Raw genomic sequence first — 27,676 nt, forward strand, 5'->3', positions numbered from 1 at the left:
TATGACTTTTTCTGCAAATCACGGCAGTCAGTCTCCTAACCTAACCGTGCATCCAAAAAACTGCAAAAGGTCAACTTTTACTCCATATGTGTCCCAAAATAGAAAAAATAAACATAATAAAATATCTTGACATCTGGATAGACCCCTAATCCTATACGGGAGGAGCACATTATCAATATTAAACACTTAATCCTTAAATTCCGCCAAATTAGTAAACTAAAAAATAACAGTATCGCTAGACTTGCATATTTTGCGGATGCCCGAATCTATATCGCAGTATGAAATACGTTCACGGGGTGGGGCAAGAAACGTACGTTTCAAAAACACTTAATAAAAGCACCCTTAAAAGGTCCAAACTTTACCATACAGCTGACATATTCCGGGAATATACCGTGTTCACAATGAGACAACTCTACGTCAAAAGCATTGTTTAATATATTAACAAAAATATAAACCTCTTTAATACCGTCGATTCATTATATAATCTGAGGCCATCTAGTATCACCTTTTTAATACCCCGAAATGATCTGTCGGTCTGCAGAAGACATTTCACGTATATTTCCGTTAAACTAATAAATCTTATTCCTGCTAAACGTATGTATAGCAGAGCGAACAACAAACTTCTTAAAGAAACAGATGAGTGGATAATGACAAATAATACGTACGAATCGCTATTTTAAACATCTTTCTGCCATCCTGTCTAAATGATACACAAATAGTTAATCTTCTAATCCAAACGTAATAACGTTTTGGTTTTTCTTATATAAATTCCTATCACGGAACTAATCCAAACTAAGGAAGGAAACTTATTAAAAGTAAATTTATAATTATAATTATTAGTCATAATATTAATACTAACATAATTTAGCACTATTTTGTATTTTTTATACAGTCACAAAATAGTGTTTGCCAACAGAGATAAAATAATTCATTTAACTTCAATTTATACAACATACTAAACATAAAAGTATACAACAATACAGATATTACTTATATTTTCATATTTCTTATATCTTCTTGGTATTACTAAATACAAGATTGTTGAATTTTAATGCGTGGGTACGGGTGTTCATTTGTTACAGTATTATTATGTTCAATTTTTTTTTATTTATTTATTTTTTTATTCTTTCATCGTCTTTTAAGATAATAAGTTTAATTTTAATTGATTTCAATCTTTAACGATTAAATTTTTATTTGTAAGAACTTAATTTTAAAAAAATAATTTTAATTTTTAAATTCCCGTTTTATAAATATTATAAAAGTGGCTCATACGTGCGCACAGGTTATCCTATGTTTGTTAATTATATGTTGTAATTCCTTTTTTTTGTACAAGGGAAATAAAGGTTCATTCAAAGAGCTTACATGTTAATTTAAAAATATCGGTAACAATGTTCCAGCGATTCGACATTTTATGAACTAAAATAAAATATAGGGTTTTAAAGAAATTTTCTTTAAAAAGATTCACTATTAAGAAATAAAGACCTTACAATAAGTAATGATATGCTACCGTTTATTTCGAAAGAAATAAAAAAACATAACGATTAGTTTTACATCTAAACACCGTAACAATATTTAATTGACAGTCGAAGCAACTTTAATTAATACACACGTAAACACGAAAAATTATCACGTAATCACTGGCCGCTTTAACAAACAAATAATTACATTTCTTAATAGCGAGACTGCGACTAATCTTTCATACATCATCAAAAATATATTCAAATAAACAAAAAAATATATATTCCAAAAGAATGGATTTTAAAAAACCAGTTTTTTTATAAATATTTCAATAAATATTTGATACGAAACACGTATCAAATTTCTCGACGGTTAGAACAAAGTAAAGAGGCTATCAAGTAAGACCCGACCGCAAAATTGCATTATTTTATTTTTTTAAATCTCCTTCGCTCAAAAAAATTATGTCAAAAAAATGCTATCGATAAGTGTCAAATAGTATGGCGTCTACCTTGATTTATATCGCGTGAAAGGTTTGCCTGCAATCGTAAAGTTACTGCATTTCATGTGGTAACTTGTAAAATAAGCGGAGTAAGTTTAATACGTTTATAAAATGAAATGAAAAAAGGAAAAACGGGATGACAATCTTTCTTTAATTATCAGATGGTTGGGCTTAATAGATTTTAAGAGCTTTTCGAAGTAAATACTGCTATGAAAAATTTCTGGAAAAAAAAGTCGACCCGTTGTAAAACAGTAGCATTTTACACCCCTATAAAGTTATTTACATTTTTCAACTTTTTACAATTTCCATGTATCTATATGAAACTTTTTATTGAAAGTTTTATTCTAAAACTGACATTACAACAACGACAATATTTTATCTTAACGGGATAGTCAACCCAAATTTTTATTAAAAAAAGAAGAATAATAATCTTCTTTTTCATTTATTATCTGACTTTTAACGTGATGTAATTATTTGTTCTACATTTTAATTCTAAATATTAAAATATATATATATATATATTTCTTAGGTCGTTGCTAGATAAAATTTTCTTTTTAAAGACAAAACTTGTGGATTTTTAAAAATTTATTTCTCAGGGTTTCAATAGCGATAAGCAGTTCATTTTGGACTCATTTTAAAGATTATATTGTCTTCTTTAACGAGAGATGTCCAGAAAGTAACTTACGTTTTGAAATTAAAAAAAAACCAAATAAAATCATTTTCTTATATACATTTTAAAGGAACAATCTTAAACTACTTTTCTACATAGTCGCCAGTTAAATTGAAACATATCATTAACGATGCACAAGCTTTTCAATTCCTTCAATGTAGAAATTTGCCGCCTTAGACCTAAACCACTGGTTTACACCGGCATGAAATTCTGCGTCACTGTCAAAAGGCTGTGCTGCGAGTCGAGCCAGGTCTTCATCGCTGGAAAGAGGCGGTAACCGCTCGACTGTACATTTTTTGTTGTCTCCCGTCAAGATTTTTGGCACCCATCTTACACAAAACTTGTGATAACCAAGTTCCCCGTTACAATTTCATCAGTAAACTTCATGAAATTTGGGGGAAATGAAGCAAGAGTAAAGTAATCGTAAAGCGGCGATTTTCACGAATTTTATCGTTGATTTTCATCGTCAGTTTATCAGTCACAAGGCTAGGCCGATCGCTGCGGTCCTCATGATAAGCAATGGTGCGGCCATTTTTAAACTGATTGTACCACTGCCTCACTCCACCTTATTATTACATCTCCCTTCACCTAACAAAATTGCCGATGAATTTCAATCGGTTTGAGGTTTTTTGTCAGTAAAACCCTAATCGCTGAACGCACCCCACAATTGGCGGAATTATCTACTGAAGGGCACATTTCAATAATTCACAACGAACAAAGTAGATAAACCACAGTCCAAACGCTACGACAGCTTGATGCGTAGCGAGTGTAGAAACGTTTTGACGCCAAGATGGCGGCTCTATCCCCACACATCTCCACGCTAGGCATAAACGTAAGTTACTTTCTGGACTGCCCTCGTAGTACAATTTTTTCAACCTGATAGTAGCACTGCACCTTAAGCAGTACAGTTATTTCTTTGTATCGTACACTTTTTTTTACCGAGTAATATTTTGACACATAGTTTTGGATTTTTCGATTTTTTTGATTCGTGACGTAAATTATTTACACCGTATCATTAATTACTGTTTTTATTTCACTTTTTGTAGTTATTTGAAATAAATAAAGAACCGTTTTTAAAACATTGTTCTCGCGTGATTGTAGTATTTAGGTCCCTTCCCATACAGGTAACATTAGGTACAGGTAACATTAGCACAAAAAATGTTAGTATGCGGCTGTCTGATTTTTAAAGATCAGAACTTTTAGAAATTCATTATGACCGGAACTGAATTTATCAATTAATTATGCACTAAAAATGTTTTTTTACATTTTTCAAAAACTTTTTTCCTAGGATTTTAAAATCCTAGAAACGTTATAACTAAATTTGCATGCATTGCAATTTTTTTTAAATCGCACATAAATACTTGATCTGTGGGGCGGTTATCTTAAAATAATTCGCATAAAATTATAAAAAATAAAATATCAAGGAAACGTAATCATTTTTGTAAATTTTCGCAAAAAAACCGTTGCGAAAACTGGCAATCAAAAATTGTCTCTACACATCACAGAGCAAAACTTTATTTAAAGAATTAAGTTTGTAGTATGAATCATAGCTGAGATAAAGCGTTTCTCGTAAATGACGATTATGTACCCCCACTCACAATTTTAGGGGTAGTAAATCAAATATGGATATGATTTTTTTAGCATAATTTCCATTAAGATACTAGTTATTTTCAGACCAGAATAAAAAAAATTGGGTTGACTACCCCTTTAAAATATGGAGTAGGTAACATCTTTTGTAATTGGTTTTAAAAATAATTATTTTGTACAAATAATCCGAACAACATTTATATTTTATGTTTTTGTCACCGTTTTATGATACCTAACAAGAGTGTTTCTCATCGACGTTGGATTTATGCGAATTTTACAATTTTTTACTGGTTTCATAAATATTCATTCATTCATTCATTCATTCATTCATTTTACTGGTTTCATAATTTTTGTTTAACTTAATTTTCTATACGCATAACGATAATTAAGTAAATAAAAGATCAAAAGAAAGATAATATTAGTAAACTTCCGGAGAAAGTACATTTTATTTTCAATAAGATTACCTTAAAGGTTTAGCAACTTCGTTGCCGCTGCTTTTAAGTATTTTACTCGTCAATAAAGCAAATAATAAGGGGATAACATGCTGAGTTAATGAAGAACGAAAGCATAACGGTTTTTTTTTAATATTACGAACAGAATTTTACTATAATATGTAGAGCAATCCCAGAACGAAGGAAGAAGATATTAAATAACTTCCGGTACGAACAATAATATTAGTAATAATGTCAAAACACCTGCCCGTCCCACCTTTACCGGTCGCGTTGAACTGGTAACTTAAGAACCGACACAACATAGTACATGTTACGGACCTTTGGTAACACGCTATTACGGTGCAATCACGCGTAAGTTTTCCTAATTTTAATAAATTTTAAATAGTTTCTACTACTTTTTCGATATCCTTTTTTGTTTTCAGAAACGCGAAAAAGTCCTTTATTCCTAATCAAAAATTGTAATCTTATTTTTCAAACGATTTACATTTGCGTAATAGAGAATACGTATTCAACGTGAATAACATTTTTTTGTAGTACGACATTTTCTAAACGAAAATTCGATTACAAAATGAATTTCGATTTTTTCCGATATCACCGCATAAGCTTGAAACCTGTGCAAAGGATATGGAAATGGGATTTTTGTAGCGTATGAAAACTCCTGCCTGACCGGGATTCGAACCCGAGACCTCCGGATAAAAGGCCGAGATGGTACCAATCCGCCTCGGATATCGGCAAGAATACCGAATTATGAACGTTTAACGAGTTAACGAAATGTTTCTATTGAAACAACCGTAATATAAATTCGTTACGAACTTAAGAACTTAAGAAGAAAAAATTTTAATATAAACTGATAATAAAAATTGTAATTTCTTAGGTCATAGAAAATGTAATTTTATTATTACTGTGTAAAACTGAAGCAAATATATGACCGCATTAATAATAAATAAAATAATAAAAACAAATATATATATATATATATATATATATATATATATATACATACACACTACGTAATAATTATACAGGTGTGTCGTTGACAAGTGAACAAACGCTTTCGTAAATAACATCCCGCGTTAATAATATCATTGCAAGTACGTGGGCAAACGTAAACTCATTAAATGAAACAAACAACTTTGTGTTACTCATTACCGATGAGTAATGTCTCGGTACCATCAAATAAATAAGTATTATTGTTAGCGAAATAAAAGATAAATGTAAGTACAACAATAAAATAAATTATTACCGTGATTAATGATTTAATTTTTAAGATTAAACAACCTTAGTCGTAACATTTATTATGATCAATAAAGAAACATTTAATTTGATTATTTCTTTAATAAGATCAGTATATTTAATAAGCACACCGAATAAATATTTCACATCATTCATATCGCTCAAAGAAAACTATAGTTTGTAAACTATCTGATGAACCGGCGCAAAAAAAAACCACTGTTTCCGCGCAACAATTACATGTCAAGGACAATGACATCCGTAGTTACTGGTGGGGGTATCTAAACGTTTACTCATCTATCAGTTGTAATTATAAATATATATATATTTTTTAATCTCATTTCACAGTATTCTACTGTATAAAAGGAATGAATAAATGGTAAAACACATACTGCATTGTTATAACGTATTTACACATTCCCTTTGCCGCAATTTAGTCATAATTAACCTTCGAAACGCTTTATTTATTTAGTATTATTATCGATAATAACGATAAAAAAATAATTAATGATCGATAAAAGGATTATCTACAACAAAACGAAAGAACGGATAGATACGATTTATCAGACTATTTACGGATTTGTAATTTTTTATGGATTTCATCAAGTCTACTGAAATTCAATATCCCGTTTGTCATGTAGTAATGCATAAAATTACATAAATTACATGTTTTATTATATCTGATGATTCACTTTATAATCTGATGAATACGTCGCACAAATCGACTGCATCGTTTAATAACAGAAAGAAGGGCATTAATTTGACGCTTTATACTGTCGGGTAGATTTAAAATACCGAGGTACTAGAAGCACCCATCAAATTTGTATATTCGCCGAGATTAGTGGTCTTCACTTCAAAGCTAATCCCGGTCGATGTAGGTGTCACTTGAAGGGCCGATGTCTTTTCCATATTAATGAGATCAGCGTGTTGATGGGCATCAACAAGATCGGTTTGATGAAAAAAAAGAAGAAGGAAAACGCTTCATTCCTTTATTCCTATGAAAAGGTGGGGCGGGATTTTATAATGCTTAAAGACGGAAGAGATATTTTTCATGTCACATCATCCACAACCGTCAGGGTTAAAGGATATAACGTACATGTATCTTCACTCTTACGCGTTTTACACAAACCAAATTTTTATGTCGACTAACAGTCGAAACGAAAACATCTTTAAGTTATTTAAAACCCGTTTAAAAGGTTTAAATCAAAATTAATGCGATTAAGCAGATTACCGTTCTTGATTAAAGACAAAAAGATCATATTGCCCGTTCATCGACGGACAACGACAAAAATTTCGTAATAAGAGTGACTTCACCTATTAAATCTGAATTTAAATTCAGATCAGGCTCGCTAAAATGTTACGCCTCAAACACAAGTATTACCCGGTTAAGACTTACATCTTATGATTCCTAATTTTACTCGATAAGAATGGACCCTTGTGGACTTTGGACTGACCGCTCAACCGTGGAATAAGTTACGTAAAAGCACAAAGGGAAAGTTGCTCCCATCCGATATAAACCTACCTCGACATCCACAGCGTTGATTTAGAAAATGTTTACTTCAAAACCGGTAGGTAGAATATTACTGAGGAGGAAGAGATTTTGAATAAAAGAAAACAAGTACGAGCTAACCTCCTAAAAACAGCAAAATAAAACAAACAAATATAACAAAATTTTCTTCCGGTTGTTAAAAATAATCCAAAAATAAGTTCAAGTTTTCCTAAGAAAACTCCAAAAATTGTTTAATGAAAATTAAAGTTGCTGTTTGGTATGTTTGATAACCGTAACTGATCTTTGTCTCAAAAGACAAACAACATGGTTACCAAACACACTGCTTTCCGGTAAAGACTACCGTTTTGTTATCTTAAGCTTCCTCCTTAAGACTTCCTTTTCAATCATTTCCGGTTAGATAACCTATTAATTGTAATATCCCGTCTTATTTTTATTAAAAATTTCAGTTTATCGTATTCAACCTGATTCGAAAACTATACAAATTATGAAACTAACTTATAAAAACAAGGCGAGTATTACTTAAATAAAAATCTGAAGTGGACACTATATGACTTCCTTTTAAGCCTATTATATTACATAGACATTTTTTTTTTTTTTTTATTAAAAGTGCATAAAATTTTATTTCATAATAATTTATGATAATTTTTTATTTATTGTTATTATCGAATTATTATTTATTGTAATTTTTTTTACAATCAGAGGTTAATAATAATTAATAAATCAATATATTTAATTTTATTTTTATCACCGTTAGGTATTACTTCAGAGGATGAGATGAGATGAGATGATTTAAATATATTTATACATATTTAAATTAAAAAAAGGAGATGAAGTCTGATTCGAACCGATGTGCCTTCCCCTTCTAAGAACCAAATATTTCATTAATTAAAATTTAATTTGAACTACTTTGAAGGGGATAATATTGTTTGAAAAAGATAAAAACTTTGGTAAGAAAAAGTCAGTCTCATCATTTTTCGCACACACCTATCTATCTATGTATACATACATACGTAGATACACATTATTTTTCTTTTCGTTTCAACTACGGATTTTTACAAAGTTTTGACTTCTTTTTCTTTCCCAAAAGGATTTTATTCTTTTACTCAGTTGTCGTCTTTCTTCTGTCCATCTATTCGGGTTTATAACCTTCTTTTTCTTTGAAAACTTAGTTTCTCGGATCGCTTTTCTGGATTTATCTCGTATTTACACAGATCCTTAGAAATGTTTAATATTTTTAAATCTCTTTGTATTTCTTTACACCGGTTGATCTTTGCGGTTCTGTTTATGTAGAAACTAAATATTGTTTTGTCAACCTTTGGTCGTTCATTATGCATAAATGTCCTTAAAACTGTAATCTTCTTTTCCGAAATAAGCCCCCTTATTTTTTCTGTATGTTTGTAAAATTTTTTTACTTTTCAATTTTTAAATTCCACCTTTATATTGCGGTCCATAAATGTTTCTTAAAATCCTTTTTTCTACTTTTGCTATTTCTTGTTCTGAAAAAAATTGCAGACATTCTGCCCCGTACGGTGCTTCTGATAGGTCTACCGTTTCATAGCGCCTCAATACGGAATTATATGACAGGGATTTTTTATTGTAAATGTTCTTCGTGAGATGATAGGCGGTTTCCATTTTTCGTAGCCTATTCTTTACCCTTTTTTTTAGTTATATTCGGGGTTATGATTTCTCCCAAATATTTAAATTTTTGAACTCTTTCTTTGTTGTCTGAAATTTTAAGGATTTTTTTCTCTGTTCTCTTTGTCATTGGCAAACCAGTTAGTTTTTTCATAAGAAATTTTAAGACCTATTTTGCTTTCGCATTCGCTTAGTTTTTGAATCTCTCTCTCTCTCTCTCTCTCTCTCTCTCTCTCTCTCTCTCTCTCTCTCTCTCTCTCTCTCTCTCTCTGTGTGTGTGTGTGTGTGTGTGTGTGTGTGTGTGAGAGAGAATTAAGGGTTTTTTATTCATATGACTGTTTAATATTCGAAATGAGGATTTAGTTAATTATTTTTATTTTGTGTAATCGACTCTTGAACGTAATGAAAAATTAATTAATATGTTATAATAAATGTTTATAAAAAAAACCAGACGTTTTGATCGTGATAACAAATACAAATAACACATACAGTAATCCTTTTAACGAACAGATAAAACTGATAAGATAAAAGCGGGCAGAGGTTCATGGTACCAATTAACGAGTCTACGATCACTCAAAGATTTTTAAATGTATTGTACTCAACTCGGTGGAAAACCTACTTCGTTTTCCGCATATTTAGTTATGATCATATCAAAAAACTGCATCTTCCAAGATTTTGTAAAGCCAATAATCAGCTGCGATCACTGCTTAAATATTTAAACAGTTACGCAGTAAAATTATGCATTTTTCTGTACTCAAACTGAACTTTAAAAGACAGTAGTAAATAAAAGCTTTAAAAAAGGCGTTATAAAGCACATTTTGAATTTTTTAAAAATGCACATTAATTAAACTACTAGTTTAAGTTTAAGATCAGCTTACACATTCAGGTTAACGGTAACCCAAATTCAGAGTAAATAAATCGTTACTTTTGAATGTATGGATACAACCTAATTTCGTTTATAATAAAGCGTGCACGGTAAACTGTTTTATAAATCTGTAATTTTTACTAAAATTTAAAATAAACAACGTACGATTTACATGTCACATCCTTCTTTTGTAATTATTATTAGGAAACTGAAGATTTATTTCAGCCGAAGATCATACATTTTATAAATTAAATATATATGCGTGTACGTGGAAAAACTAGTCCGAAATGGTTGAAATGCCCTGTTTGTTGGTCTATAAGGACAGAAGGAAATTTTGCTAATATTTAATACCGGTACGGTTAATTAAATCGAAGAAAATGTTTTTCATATATTAACTGTGAATCTGATCGTATACGTAACTACATTTAAAAATAAATATATTCATTATTCACGTTTAAGGTCACTTTATTACGCAATATATGCAAGTTATAAAACTGGATTGTCTTATACCAGAGTTAATAACTTCGTACAAGTTAACAGTTGATAAAAAAAGAATTATTTATAAATTGCGTTATACAACACAGAATAGATAATAAAATAAAAATTCTATAAAAATCATTAAACTTAAAATAGAAAACGTTAATCGCTTGTACTTGTAATTCTATAAAGTGTTAATAATTTTAATATTATAATAAGAATGTTAGCGACATTTTTTAAATATGTTAGAAAACTCGTAAAAAAAAGATGTAAATATTTTAAAACTAAGAAAATTTAGAAACGAGTAAAAGAAAATTTTTATTTCAGATTTATTCAGACATTACTAAGCCGGCGTTGAGAGAAAAAATTAACAAAACTTTGTTTTTAAAACCTTAAGAAAGTGTACCACCTTAACAATAGTAATAACAATAATAAAAATAAATTAAAGCTCAAACAACGGTAGCTGATCTTATTTTACCTAATGTTCGAAAAAGTAAAATTTTACTTTGAATATATTCTCTTGTTTTTGAATTCTCTGACATACTGTCAATCACGCCAATATAAATTTTAAGGAGAAAGTTTTTTACAATTTTTTATCAAGTTAAATATTTAAAAAAAAAAATAAACGTACGATTATTTTATTTAAAAAAAAAATAAAATAATAAACTCATCGAAAAAATAAGGTAATAAAATTAAGAAAGGATTTTGCTAGATTCCATTATAAAGTAGCATTTTAGAAAATTCCTAAGCCGAATTTAGACAAAACACCGCGAACGTCAGAATACTATATCGCCACGGCATTTAAACATCAACAAGAATCACCAAGTACGTGTATTTGACACGGATGGCTCTAACGGCAACTGGCAAGGCCTACGAACACAAGACATTCGTGGTAACTAATGTGCGCAGTACCGACCTTCAAGATCGCCGAATCTTTTGTGGCCGCTTCAATATTATAGACATAATACTTGTTTTTTATTTTTTATTTTAATGCGTTCAGAGGATGAGCTGAAATTACAACTTCGTAACGTTTGAAAATGCCATCCATATCTGACCGAGATTCGAACTCAGATACCTCCGGATGAAAGCCAGAGGCGCTAACACTCGCGCCAGGGAAGCCGACGATCTATTAAATGCGATCTATTAGATCGCATTTGATTTTCACAGACTCGATAAGTGAACCGAAACGGTTCGCATGTTCAGGTCTGTTTAACAGATCCCCTTGAGTAAAAATATTTTTTCTTTGATACTGACATCGGGGCATTCTGATATCGCCCCCAACAGGTAGACATTTAATAATGAGGCTCGACGCTCGCTGATGAGCTCAAAACCTCTACCGACGATTCGACCAGATGCAGTTTTTTTCTTCAAAGTGAAACGTTCACAGCGCAAAAAAAATTCAGGTTAGGAACATTATTGGTGTGTTCTTCAACTCTGTAAAGAACATAATGTCTTAAAACTGAAAAAAAAGAACCGATTAAAAGTAATTTAAAGATTAGGAATCGGCATCGTAATGTAATACAGACTTAAAAATTACAAGCTACCTTGCCAATAAATATCAAAACCGTTTATAAAATTACCGATCGCCAAGAACGATGAAGTATTTCGTATGAGGACTGTCTCAATTAAAAAAAATCTAATCGCTGTTGCAAAAAGGTCTACGGTATTAAAGTTTTCAATCATAACGATGAAAAGTTTTTATAACTCGATCGTATTCACGATCTAGTATTAAAACCCGTATAAAAGCAGTTTCTTCTTAATACCGTGAACACACAAAAATACGCCGCTTCGTAAACAACAGTTCCATCATGTTTATGCTGGTAAAAGATGACTAATCTGGTGTGCCAATGTTCCAGAGAAAAATAGTATAGAAGTGACGTGCGGGATGATCATCCAAGCCTGCCGTTACGTGGTGGCTACTGTATATATAGGTAGTAAAATTCGAAGTTTCCTGAAGTAAATACACGTTGTATTAGAACTCAACAAAAAATATAGCACGGGATGCAAAAAAACGTAGTGAAGATATTTCTGTACAGAAAAAGATATACATTTAACCTCAACGCCACTGGAATTCTGCAGTTTAATCAAAAATTAAGTTAAGAAATATCGAAGAATAACAGAATTCTTTGACCGACGAATACGTATTCGTCGTTATTATTTAGTTTAGGAAAAATTCCAGATTCAGCGTCACAAATAAAACAGCAGAAAATAAACGGGTTCCGTGTACTACCGAGGAGAATATCCTGTAAATTTTAAAACGTATTTCGGTGAAAAATGGTGAAAATAAAATGGAGTGTCAGAGTATGAAATGAGGTATACTGAGAGGCGTGGGAAAAGAAAGATCTGTTGAAAGATATTACAAAAAGGAATATGTCACGGATCGGGTATATACTGAGAACGAATTACTTTCATAGAAGAGAAGTACGAGTAGAACTGAAAAGAGGGACAGGAAGAAAATGGACTAATACGTGTTCGGACATGATGAGGGCAAGAAGTAAAGTTTAGTTAAGGCGAATAGAATAAGACAGCGAGTTTTAGAACAGTTTTAAAAAATATTAGAAAGAGAATAAATAAAAAAAAAGTAAAACGTAATGCAAGATTTGTTAAATGAAATCCAGGGCTAAAAACGATTTCTAATAGATGCCTGTTTAAGATTAATGGTAATCGCACACGTGGCATTGTCCAACGTAACAATAAATCGCTGGGATATTAAACATTTTAAAATCTGAAAACCCAGTATTGCATCATTAATGTTAAAATCGTACAGTTCTCCCGTATCTCGACTTAACTGTTCCTATCTTTTCCTTTTTTTTTTTATTCAATCAGAGCTTTCAAAGAACAGTTCCGAAGTATTTTTACTGTATACATTTGGCAGAGGTTTGGATGTGCTACACCGGATCGATTAGTTAAAAGAGTTGAAAACTAGGTTATAAAGAGGAGAAGTAACGTTTGTTTATTATTTTTAAACCGATACGTACAAATGTATTTTTCTTCACTACTCCAATTATAATACACCGATCACTTTATTTTTTAAACTCAGATTTTACTTCTTTTTAATGCTTTGGGAGGCCAGATTTTAACCGTTAAGCAATTTAAATGCGAGACGGATTTTTCGTTAAGAAAAATAAACAGTGTAACCCACCCGGACAGGTTTAGGAGCAGATACTCTCAGCGAACTAGACAAGTAACGCAACAGCACAAGGAAGCTACCATATCCGTAAGACGGATCCGATGAACGTTTAAAACTTCCACAAAAAACCATCAGGAAAAAAGAATCGAGGATAAGGAAAGGGGCAAACGGTGAAAATCTATTTACTCACAACGGGAACGTAAAACAAAACAAACAATTCCACTCGAAGGAGCAGCTCGGACCGATTCGGCCAGAAGGAATCCATACCACTTACAATCCCAACACAACTGGAGATTTTTCGGGACGGGAGCAACACATTAGAAATCGTCGATGGAACACGAACTTTTTTCCTTCAGATATAAAATCCATCTGAAACTAAGCTTCCTTAACGAAAATTCCCAGAATTATGTGTGGAAATATCCGACTGAACAAAATAAGCCTTTACCAGATCCCTACTACATAGTCCTCCGGCATAATATGCCCCTACCTACTGCATTACAAAAGGCGGTTTGCCGTTGCCAAGACATGAGGATTATTAATTGAATCACGAAGGGGTAAACGTGAGAATCATATACGGAAAGAAGAATTATACCGATACTTCATTTTTTGCGAGATCAAAGAAAAAGGAAGCTCGGTAACATTATTTTTCCGTTTAGATTAAAAATCTGTAAAAAAAAATTTTCTGATAAAAAGGTACTGGACACAAACGCCTACATTCTTAAAAAGATTTTACTAAGAGGTTTTAACGATAACTAAATATTTTTCTTATCGGCGTAACAAACAATTTATTCCGCATGACAGATCAAATTACAAACGAGTCAGGAAAAAATGCCAAAACCTAACATACATATATTTATTTGTGCGTATTACATACCACAATAATGTACAAAAAAAAACCAAAGTTGAAATAATTTTTAGGACCTTAACAGGTTTCAATGAAATATTTTACAATTAAAAAAGTGCCAAGAATAAACACGATCATCCGATTCAGTGACGTCAGCATAAAAATTCCATATCGCATAAAAGATAATTAAAAAACATGACTCCCACAGTTCTTTACAATTTTTATTCAGAATGACAACCGAACCATTATGTTTCCTCGTATAATAAAAAAATCGTAAAAAGTGTAAAATTAGTCGGAACACTTTGGAATCATTAAAGTTAAAACTACAGACATTTCTTAACAAATATAACGTATCTTCTGACGACTTTTCTATTCATCGCTGTGCCTTACGTAACAATAAATTCTTTGTTATTTGTTTTCATACACTACATTTTACGACATAATTACAACACACTATAGTTTATTGAGGAAAATATTTTAAATCGTATTAAAAGAGTCAATTATAAATATAAGGTCTCTTCAAGTGCAAAAGAAATAAAATAAAATTTAATTCAATTTATTCATAACTACTAAGGAAGAACTTCTACTTCGACCGTTTCCAAACTGGAATAAGCATACCCCCTAGGGAGATGGGGGATTCCAAATACTGAATAAAAGCAGTAAAAAAAAAGAAGAGAATAGAACACGAGTTATAAATAGTTTATATACCAGATAAAAGTTGAAGTAGGTTTTCTTCGTTATCTTTAATGAATAATTAATATTTATTTTAATTATTTACTCAAAACGCTAATAAAAAAATCTGATGTGGACATTACATGACTTCCTTTTGCGCCTATTAAATTACATATACACATTTTTTTTTTAACGAAAAATACATAAAATAACTTCTGATTTTCATTAATAACTTCTGATATATTTTTTTATTTTTAACATTGGATTATTATTATTCTTAAAAAGTTTTTTAAAATCGGAGATTAATAATTAATAACAAATCAATATATTTAAATTTAAAAAAAAGTTAAAAAAAAGATGATGAAGTCTGATTTGAACGAATGTGCCTTCCCCGGGGAAGATTCAAATATTTAAGTGATTAAAATTTTATTTGGCTATAATTCTGGAACTAATGAGAATAAGAACCACTTATGATACATCGTTAAAAAGCTCTCTATGATGGCTTATTACTGCAGTTTTTAAGAAAAACTCCAAAATCCAAATTTTTCGGATTTTGGACTTTTTTAGACACTTTTGGTTCAGTCGATTGCAATCAAAAGGGGAGGTGCACATCTAGATGTTACAACAGTCATAACTCCAAATTTCAACATTCTACGGCTAATCGTTTTCGAGTTATGCGAGATACGTACGTACGTAGTACAGACGTCACGCCGAAACCAGTCAAAATGGATATTTCCGTTAAATCCAAAACCGACATTTTTCGCGATCACAATACTTTTTCTTTATTTCGAACAAGGAAGTAAAAACATGAAAAATATAATCACCGATGTAGAATCAATGTTAATAAGGAGGGGAAACGAACTACTTACGAAATTACTGTGACTTTTTTTTTAATTTGTGAACCAACAGAATATTAGAAAAAATAAGCTTAAAAAAGGCTTGTAGCTTTCAACATAATGTTTTGCTAAAGCATATAAATACAGTCATCAAAAAAGGTAGCAACCGTAAAAAAAAAATCATATCTACCTAAGTAATTTAGATAAAGTTCTAATTTGAACTGCAAAATTATCAGGATATCGTTTTTTAATCGCGACTGGCCGTGACCTTGAGCCGAGCGCACAAAACGCTTCTGCGCTGCTGTCAGTCACTGCAACGGCGACAGTTCGGCTGAAAATACAGTGCGTTTTGTGGTTGGCGGACTTGTATCAATTGTAACCGTTCAACGGACTTTCCGGCGTGTTTGTAGAAATGATCCCTCCTTTCATGCAAACAACATTAGACAGTGGGTGGTAAGAGCAGTTTAAGGAATCTGGCTACGTGAGAGTGAGAAAGTCTCCCAGACGACCAAAAACGTGTGACGAAGCAGTTGAGAGTATATGCAAACGTTGAAGATCCAGCGGACCCCACCAGAAGTTGATTATCGGCTGGTTGTTTGCAGTGACCAACAGAGCTCATATTGAAACATTCTTTAAAAGTATGTAAAAAAATGTTTTGAGTCGGTGAATTTAAAAGAAAAATACTAGTTCGATTATCTCTAGTAGTTTCTGATACATGATCTTTCTAATTGCTGCAATCTTTTTCGATGACTGTAAAATAATACATTAATTATTTTAACCCCTATTATATTTTTAATATTTTAAACAAATATCGTTGGAAAAAATTAAGTTATAGATCAAAAATTCTACATTACTAAAAAAAAAAAAAAGATTAAATTTGTGAAATTAAGATTATAAATCTTTCGTAAAAGAAAGCGAAAAATGTTCTCCGAAATAATCAGAGGTTAAAAAAAATTATAACACCACAAATAATTTGGCACTGTCACGTAAACTTTTATATCTTAAGATTTTCGAAAATAAGGGAAAAATGAATTTTTATGCAAGAATAAACTTAAGCGATTATATTCCTATATAATATTATTTATATTATTATATTCCTATATTATATTATTTACTTCCGAAACGCAGCCAATCTATTGCAATAGCACGAATTAATATAATTATTTAAAAAAATATTAATAACAAATAAAACATGTTATGCTAGATATTATAAAAAAAAGAAGAAAAACTAATATTTAAGTTCAGGAAAAAATTAATTACAAAGTGCTGATTAAATTAGTTAAAAAATCATTAATTAAAAGATCAGTTTGATATCATAACACCGTAAAAAAAAAAAAAACACCAATATAATATTTTTAAAGCCAGTGTGTCAGATGTTTTCTCCACGTTACTGCTTGAAATATCGTAACGACAAATTAAGCTTATACCCCGTAATGAATGTTCTTCCCCTCGGAATGCAACAATCCAATGAAGTAGTAATTGGAAATTCCACTAATGAAACGGGCCAAATTTAATTAAGATTATCTGTAAATATTCCAAAGAATCGTGCTGTCACACTAAAACCTAAGTACTTATAGAAGCTTTCGTTTAATATACACACAGTAATGTTATTAACTTAAAATACTATGTCGCTTGTTCGCAGATCGTCCAGGATATTAAGAGAATAACTAAAACTTTCTTATAAATACAATTTATTACTCCAAAAACATAAAGAAAAAAATATATATATATATACATTTTACTGAATTTTTTTTCTTTGGGAGGGAAATGAAAATGCATTTACGCACGTAGTACCGCGCTCCCACTGGTGGTCTGATCAAACCGGCAATAACAGACTACCGGCTAAGACTATCCCTTTCTACTAGGACTTGGCCCGGAACCGTTTTACAGATTATTACTTCAGGCCAAGTATTCCTATATTAGCTTGAGAAGACCGCTGATAGCTAAATCCATACACCGCCCGGTCAACATAACCTTACGTAACGTTTACCTGCCCGAGTTCAATTGCAAAGAAGATTTACGTAATCTAATAGAACAATTACAACATTTTTGTGGAGGATTTCAATGCTCATAACCCCTCCGGAGATCCAATCCTTGGACCTCGCAGGTAGATCAATTGAAGGTTTTCTTTCAAATTCAGATCGTATGTTACTAAGTACTGGCACAGGAACCTTCTTTAATGCCAGGGACGGTTCTTCATCCTGCATTGATTTACCTTTGGCCAGCGCCGCTATACCGCGTGAATCAGAATGGAAAGTTGAAGGTTTACATGGAAGCGACCACTTTCCAATCGCGGTGTCATTAAATATACCTTTAAATTGTATCCCGCACATAAAAGATGGGTTCTTGGTAAATCCGAATGGATTAGCTTCAATAAGGATATCCGCTTTTAAAATCTAACTGGAGACCTTAAGATTCAAGCTACCTTATATAACATTTTTTTATAACAGCCACGACTTGAAAAATAGATTAATTATTAGAAATCAAAGAAAAATATAAAATACTTAGCCGAGTCCCACGGGACACCTTATTTTTAAAAGTTCCCATGCCGCCAACATTAATGCTAGATAAAAGTTACATTTTCAATGTTGAAAATTAAAATTGAATGAACTATCGTTTTACGGATCTTTCATTCAGTTCTCTTGCTTTTTGGCATTTACTATTTATTTATTGGAGTAATTATTTACTTCAATAAATAATTACGCGATTTGAGGAAACATCATTTTACAAGGCTAACAAAGTACGGGTACCGTGATGCCTTCTTGTCCGATGGGTTCGAAAATCAGCGAAAGCTGGGATCTGTATAGCCAAATATTTGTATCAAATTAAAATTTTTAGGGTCAACTGGTGTTGGGAATAAAAGTCAAAAGCTATTTAGAAATAATGTTGAATAGTCCCTCAGCCCTAAATTCCATCGGCTTAAAACTTTTGAAATTTCAATAATTTAATAAGTAAAAGTACGGAAGTAAAAAGCACAGATTTCTATGACCACTACACAAAAAGTTAGAAATTAAAAACACAGAAAACTAATCATCTCTTTTTTTTAATTTTGTCCAAAATGTGATTTTATCCCACATATTGGAAATTTTTTAGTCATTTTCGAAGAATTTATGTTGAACGGCCCGGAGATATTGATAAAATAAAAGTCAGTCAACACATGTACGTAAGTACATACGTGCATCTTACGGTAATTTCGCTTACACTTTTTGTGGTTTTTGGACTAAAGTGTCTTGAAAAATAACCTATATACAAAAGTTTGGTAATTTTTTTTCCATTTAGCTTACTGCTGTAGCATATAGAGCTATATCCGGGAAAGTAAAAATCGAAACTTTTTGAAAGTACATTATTTTTAAGGGGGGCCCTAAAAACAGATATGTAAATCAATTTAAAAATTAGAACTCTCCCTTCAAGATTATTTTTACTAATAAAATTTCTTTCATTTTTTCCTTACATACCTCCCAAATTAAAGGAAAAATAATATTACAATGCGTTCGGAAAGTCGCTGTGCAGTACGCTTTAGAATTATATGATGCATTCTGTTCTTTCGGTGTTAAGCTGGTTGCTCTGTGGGTTCGTTGGCCATTGCTCAGTAACAAACCGAGACATCAGTTGTTGAGTTGCGATTGGACGCGTTTCGTTTCGTTTATCGGAATCTATAGTTGTGAGAAACGTAATGATTCTTTCGGAAAAGGAACCCGTTTTTCTCGTAGAACACGTCTTTAATGAAGGTGACAACTATGACTTACTAAAGCACACGTTTTTTTTAAAGTTTTCAAATACTTCTGTTCCTCACCACAATGAAGTTCAAACCGTTACCGAAAACGTTCGGGCAACAGGCTCTCTACTGAAGACGCTATCAAAGTGGAAGACCACCTAAACTAAACGAACAGAAGCTGCTTGATATTTCGGATGCTACTAACGAAAATCTTACAAACTCAATGCGTAAGTTAGCGCAGCAGCAAGGTAATGGACTTACCGTACGTAAACGGTAAGAAAAGAACTGAAACTTTCCCCCTACAAAGTAATGTGTGTTCAAGATCCTACAATATCAAGCGTGGTTTCATCTGGGAGGGAATATTAATTCACAAAATACACGACTGTAGGTCGTCAACTAACCCCATGAATTACACGAAAAATCTTTGCACGAAGAGAAAATTGGAGACCGGGTCGGTGCGAGTAGAACGCGCATTGTGCGTCCAATCTTTTTTTGAAAATACAGTTAATAGTGATCGTTAATGTGCTGCTTAAACAAACTTTACTAGTTAGTTAACGTAACTGGAAATCGATCACGGTCAGTTCCATCAAAATGGCGCCACAGTGCGCACACCTAACAGATCAATGACCTTTTCCCGAAATACCTTTGATGAACGAATCATTTCGAGGGTCACATCAGACGGTTAACGCGTTTGAAAACAAATTGAAACGCGTGCAGTGTTGCATTGGTGATGGAAGAAGAAGTCACTTTCAACACCTTTTATAAAATATTCCAGTTATTGTAATATTAGTTTCAATAAAATGCAAAAATAAAAAGTAATAATTAAGAAAGTTTCGTCATTACGCTGTAGGTTTAATTTTGTAACTTTTATTAATTTTCTTTTTTATTTTCTAGAATCAATAAGTATAAAAAACTTAATGCACAGAGAGAGTATAATGGAATTGATGTTTCCAAATTAATTCAACATCTGATAAAATGATTTTCAGATACAAAATAGCAATCCAACATAATTGTTATTTACAAGTTTCGTAAATAATTTAGCAAATCGCTCTTAATAAATATTTTGAAGGAAAATACGTAACAATGCCTAAAATTTAAAAAACAAATTTCCAGTACAACATTTTTATCATTTTTATTTTCAATAAGATAATAATCGTAAAAAGATAACAATAAATATTTCTTCTGAACAATAAATAACAGATTTAAGAATATTTTACAACTAAATATAGGCATGAATTACAAAACAAAACCGATAAATAAAAATTGTAAAACTCACAGATTTCGGCATTTTGAAGTTTACTAAGGTCCAACTATATAAAAATCAACCTAGAAAAAAAAATCAGACAAAATTAATACTTTGTAATGATAATAATAACAGTATTATACTTTAAAATCGTATAAATAAAAAGATATAATAACATAACTTAGATTACGAGCACTTAAAAATTAATGAAGCGTCAACAAACATTATACCACTAAACCAGCAACAGTTAAAAGTAAAATTACACAACCAACACTGAACCGGGACCATCCTTTTATTATTTCAAAAAAATTTGAACTTATTATTGACTGAACGCATAATTTGAACGAGTATTTTTTTTAAATACTATTTTCACTTTCTTTAATGTTATGTTTTTTGCCATTACAACTTTTAAAAAATGAATAGGGGATTTTTGTTAGCTGATTATTTGATTAATTATTAATCGATTAATTTATATTATTATTTAACCGGTAATTAAAATGCAAAAATATATGTATAATGCATCGCCCTTAGTTACAATTTGATATTCTTATTTTAAATAACAGGTTTACGTTAAGGTTTTTTGTTACATGCGTTTGCCTTATCTCTGAAAGCTTTCTTGGAAAATACAAAGGAATATTTCATAACTGTTTATCAGGTACGTATTTTTTTTTTTAGATTTAAAAAGGTTAAAGTACTGGTTTTGTATGATAAATATATATCACCAACAATACAATACTGTATGTTAATAAGTCAAAAGAGAACATAATTTTTAGAAAAATATAACTTTTCTACCGGTTTTAATCTATCAAGAAAAATAAATACAAATAATAGAAAAACCCTCGATCATTTTACGTATTTCAACAAAAAAAACTATACGAGACATCCGCGTTAACTTAATATGTTGAACGTGAAAAAATATAATAAATATCAAAATTGAGTTAGCAATAAAACAAAAATATAATAACGCCGTAGACGACACCATTCAGTGAAAATCTGGCCCAACAATTTGTAACACAGTCGGATGCTTCTACAGACCGGTCAATTCGTAGAAATAAGCGAAGAAGAAACAAAACCGATAAGCCGGCTCCTCTTTGGTATCAGTATCTGGATTACAAACCGTTTGCCGAAGACATGGTGAATATAAAATTGTCGCGATCAGTAACGTACTGGTCCCACCCGGGTAAGAATACCCTCGGAAGATTTTTTAAAATGGTTTTTGGTTATCCTTTTTTTACCCCCCCCCCCCATCTTCGGGTACCCTTCTCTTCCAAACTCCGTTAGCACTCGATTCGGGATTCTTTCCCGAACAATAAGGCGCGGTACTAACTTTTAAGTCAACTGGATCTGCGTTAAGGATGTCCGCACATACGGACGTACAATGTTCTTTTCATTTGTACGAGCTAGTGAGACCAACTCTAATAATAGTCTTTCCAAGACATCCTTTCCTAACCGGTGATTGTAACAATTCGACCTGGGACTGCGGTATTTATCAGGTTAAGTTAAGCCTCTAAACACGCCTCTAGACGCTCAACTCAAGTAAATTATACGACAATGAAAATAAATTTTATTCCCACCAGACAAAACTAAAAAAAAATACACTATCTAACAGTAATAACTGTTTACGTAGACCTGCACATCGTTCAGAAGTTTTATTCAAATATCTTCAGTAAGGAGACAGAAATGATATTAATAAATAAAATTAAAAATTCATAACATAACACGCTAAATCTTTGTACAGTATCGCTTACAAGGCAAAACAAGAATCCGGAGTTCATGACAATAAAGGATAACACTTTACGACAGCGGTTTCGGCAAGTGATTCTACTTTTTAGACAAAAAAAAGTTAAAATTAATTTAAAAAACGATTTAATAAGGTTAGAAGTTACACACGAATACAAACAAATGACATTAACTTACAAATTACAAGGAATCATTCTTTTTATGACAGGTCATAAAGTAGCCTTACATTACACCATTAAATAAAATCATATTGATCGCTCAAAAGATTGTTTTTTCATAAAGAAAAGAATCTGTATAAAAAAAATAAGTAATAATAAATATCTTCATCATATATATATATGGACCAACAACCAAATTAGGCAAAATTTGATTGCATTTTACGTAATTTATTAGCTCCCAGCCGTGAGATAATATAGATGACATATCTAAATTGTCAATTAAATAATACTGGCATCGCGTAATCAATTAAAATAAATTTCACGAGTAATAAAAAACGTAGTTTTACAAAGTTACTAGTTTGGATTGTGCAAACTCCCTCTCTCCTACATACGAATTAAGTTTCTTAAACAGTTCCTAAACTATAAGAAAGAGGATTACCACCTCGGAGGGACCCGACAAAGAAAAAGCTCCCTACCTAGTTAACGCTGTACATGAAACCTGGATTGCATAACCACATACTCCTACTCCAAACATAAACAAAGGAAGGAAATGCGAGAAGAGAAGAGAAATGTGTCGATCAACACGTATACGGGGATTCAGTTTCTGATCAAAACATTTCACTTATATCACAAATTAGATATATTAAACTAACTAAAATTCTTAAGTAAAATGGGAGTACGTGAAATCTTACAACTCGAGCGGAATAAATTAATATAGTTAAAAAGCTCAAGTTATTTATTCTTCATCGACCATATACCGAACAAGATAAACACTCGTCACGGTCGGCCAAATTTTAATACTCGAAAAAGCATCACTGGCGCAATATAACTTCACAACAATCTAATAAATACGAACTTTTTGGGGAAAAAGAATAATTAGAACAATAATTCGCGAAACTTTGTCATATTTACACTTATAAAAAAAAAAAAAACAATAGTAACGTCCGAGCGAAAATAGAACAATAAAAATAGTCAACAACGTAGTATAATTATTGAATAAATATATATTTAAAGATTCGAGGAAAAATAAATAATACACTGCTTTATTTAAGACAAGAATCGATAATTACGTAACAATTTTGGACATTTATTACGTAAGTTCTACATGACTTGCGTAGCTCTCAAAACTAATCGATGACTAGTCTCGAAATATATATAATTTTTTATTTGTTTGGGTTAACTGCAATACAAATCAAAACAATAAAATACAACGACGATCGAATTATGCTGCAAATAGACTCGACTTAGAACCGTTTAAGTTGTAAATGAATATTTCACTCATACAGAGAGAGCAATATAGTTTTATCCGTTTTTTTTTTTTTTTTTATAAATTCTAATCGACATCGACCGGTAATCTTATTAGCCACCAATTAACAACAGCGTGCTCTAATCGACCTTGTTTAGGTTGGGCGACTGATCTACGGGAATCGGTTTATTAAACGTCGCACTGAAATGATCGTTGGCATTTTACATTACTTTCATGCTACTGGATTTCCAGATTAGTCCCGGATATGCTTCAGTGTTGCAGAACCGTAAAGTTTTGAGGAAAGCAATTAACACTACCAACAGGAATCCGGATGTTCCTTCTTATCGTGTAATCAAATTGTACATCTTGAAGTTTTATCGATAAAATATACCACGATACAATAAACGGTTTTCTCGGTATGAAAACTTAAGTACAAAAAATTACCTAAAGAAAAACAATTGTTTTTTAATCGTTCCATGCAATCGCACAACATTAATCAAAACAGTGATAAATATTAAAAATTAAAAAAACATGACTGCCGAAAAAAACATTACTCCTTTTTTCTGATTTGGTTCCACCGTGATTTTGTATTATACTAGCAAATACCCTGTTTAAATTTTGAAAATCGGATGATCGGTTGCGAAGGTATAAAACATTTCTGAATAACCGTGATCTGTTAGATCGAGAGTGTACCTAATGTATGCAAGTCTGCCTTCGACCTACTAACAAACACCCCGTTGGAATTTTGAAAATATTGTTTGCAGATATAAGAGCACCCCATTGCACCTGCCAAAACAGCGCCCCAGGGGCAACCCGTTTGTTAACAGTTGATGGTGAAGATCGGTCTAGCCTCGCATGAGGTGCTCGCATCACCTCAGCGCTATAGCCCCACTCGAAGACCCAACGGGAAGTCCATTATTATTAAACACAATTTTTTTTTTAAATTTATTTAATATTAATTTATTTTATTTAACGTAAATTTAATTCTATTATTTTTTTATATTATTAATTCAATAGATTCGTTCATTCAGTTTAAACCCAGCTCACACCGGGTTGGTCTAGTGGTGAACTCGTCATCGCAAATTAGCTAATTTCGAAGTCGAGAGTTCTAACGTTCAAATCTAAGGCAGTTACTTTTATACGGATTTAAAAACTAGATCGTGGATACCGGTGTTCTTTAGTGGTTGGATTTCAATTAACCACACGTCTCAGGAATGGTCAACCTTTCTTTTTCTGTTTAGCTTCAAATGGTTTTACTTCAAATGAGGATGATATGTATGAATGTAAGTGAAATGCAGTCTTGTACAGTCAAGGTCGACCGTTTCTGAGATGTGTGGTTAACTGAAACACAATCACCAAACAACACCGGTATACACGATCTAGTATATAAATCCGAGGAATGGTCGACCTGAGACTGTACAAGACTACAATACATTTATATTCATGCATACCATCCTCTGAAGTTAATACCTTACGGTGGTTCCGAAGGCTAAACAGAAAGAGACAGAGCTCACACAGTTCATTAATCCAATTCATTTAAATTTGTGCTTCAACCGGCAAATCTCTACTACTACAAATATATATATACAATTATATATTTTTATTTTTTATTTATTTATACATCCTGTAACGTAAGGATTCGAACGTGGGGTCATACATCTAAATCGGTTAAGTCGTTCTGGAACAACGGTGAAACAAACAGTCGTTTCTACGTGGAACAAACATACATACACACAACCTAAATACATTACACTCCTTTTTGGGCAGTCGTGTAAAAACATGTCATAAGAAATTAGTAAAAAAAAATCGGTATTATTTCATTATCTTTAAACAGTATTGAATAATAAATTTCTTAAATCGAATAAATCAGGGGCTACAATCAAATTATCAGAAATATATTTAACTGGGGAGTAATAAACAATAATAAACGGTTTTGGAAATTATGAAAACTCATCAAAACATGTTAGCGATTGAATAAGATGTAAATAAACCTGATAATTATTTCTCCATTTTTAAAGAGAAAAATGAAAAAATAAAACTATGTGTTGTAATCGGTCACATGTCGTCGGTAATCTGCGCGTTTCATCATCGTAATATCAGGTGTTTTCAACGTTTCCTATTCATTACACTTGTGACTATGTGTACAACTGTGTACACATTACAACTTAAATACGGAATGTATATAACATACGTATTAGCCAGAGTATTGTTCTCATACGTTAATGTATGCCTAATTTACGCGTAAACCATAAAAATATAATGTACGAATTCGTAGAGAAGGTAATTTATTTTAACTAATTTATAAAAATATAAATTTTCTTTTCCTTCACTAATTAAGATAAAAATAATCAATAATTATATCTAATATTAATAGTAAAAACAGGACAAAAAGTTTAAGTACATAATTTTTGCAAACCGTTTTAACAATTTCAGCCACATCACAGCTGTTAATCAACCGATTTAAATAGTAAATTAGGTGTCATTTTATTCGCAATAAAAAAAGTTAACATTTTATCGAATAAAAACGCAATTCCATACAACTAATGACGAAGCTATTAATGATTTGCCACCATTTTGGAATTTTCAATCTTATTTATTTTGTAAAAAATATTGCTGGGTACGTGTATACCAGTTTTGATTAAAATATCTCAATCCGTTTTTAAGATATACATTTTTATTGAAAAAAATAATAATTGCGGGCAGGGAAAATGAACCTTAAATGAAAATAGGGCATTTGTCCGAATGAAATATATTCAAAACCATTCTGTTAACTTTGGCCAACGCCTTCCGAGACACACTGCGTAGACGTTAATAACGTGCGGGAACCCGAATCCTTAAATAACTTTTACTTTACTCCTAAATAACTTCGTTAAACAAAGAAAAATGGAATTTATCAAATACCGATTGTTCCTAACGATGAATGTTAGGAAATACCCGTGCAAAACGGATATTTTACTTCCTACCTCAAAACAGATAAACATTTCTCGGTACGTCAGCAATCTACTCTAAGGTTAGGAGGGCTATCACGAAAGGGCAACTTAAAAATTATAAATGTAAAAAACACGGCAATGGGATCATTTGAAAGAGCAATGAAAATAAAAACTGAGACTTAAAAAAAGCTTAGGGGTACGACAACCTCTCTTTTTTCCTGTTTAGCCTCCGGTAATTACCGTTCAGATAATACTTCAGAGGATGATATGTATGAGTGTAAATGAAGTGTAGTCTTGTACAGTCTGAGTTCGACCATTTCTGAGATGTGTGGTTAATTGAAACCCAACCACCAAAGAACACCGGCATCCGCAATCTAGCATTGAAATCCATAGAAAATAACTGCCTTGAATGCTGGAACTCTATACTTCCAAATCAGGTAATTTGGGAAGACGCGTTCATCACTATACCAACCGGGTGGGTTAGGGATACGACAACCTAAATGGCGGAATGATTTTCACGGCTAGTTTCAATAATGACCTAAAATACTTCTTAATTACTCAACAGCGAATTAAAATGTATCAAATGCTTCTATTACAAGGCAACCTATTTTTCAATACGAGACCATCGGCTTAGGGTGTCTGGGGTTAGGTAACTTTTAAAACAAGGCATGAAAGATATTTTGTCTACCATTTGGTAAGGCTCTCGTATCCCGACTTTTTAAATTAAAATTATCTTTCGATATAACACTTTTGAGTTACCTTCCACGAGGGCTTCGAGG

The 27,676-nt window shown here is 31.7% G+C and overlaps 1 protein-coding gene across 2 annotated transcripts in view; it reads right to left on the reverse strand.

The window, feature by feature from the left end:
* Positions 1–27,676, reverse strand: part of Moe (moesin) — a 270,281-nt gene that overhangs the window by 206,552 nt on the left and 36,053 nt on the right. For both annotated transcript variants that reach the window (XM_075359515.1, XM_075359513.1), the window contains exon 2: positions 20,857–20,906. In XM_075359515.1, the coding sequence (XP_075215630.1) occupies positions 20,857–20,868 (12 nt within the window). In that variant the 5' untranslated portion in view covers positions 20,869–20,906. The remainder of the gene's footprint in view (positions 1–20,856; positions 20,907–27,676) is intronic.

Source organism: Lycorma delicatula, chromosome 3 (genome assembly GCF_047948215.1).
Source record: "Lycorma delicatula isolate Av1 chromosome 3, ASM4794821v1, whole genome shotgun sequence".
NCBI classification, from domain to species: Eukaryota; Metazoa; Arthropoda; class Insecta; order Hemiptera; family Fulgoridae; genus Lycorma; species Lycorma delicatula.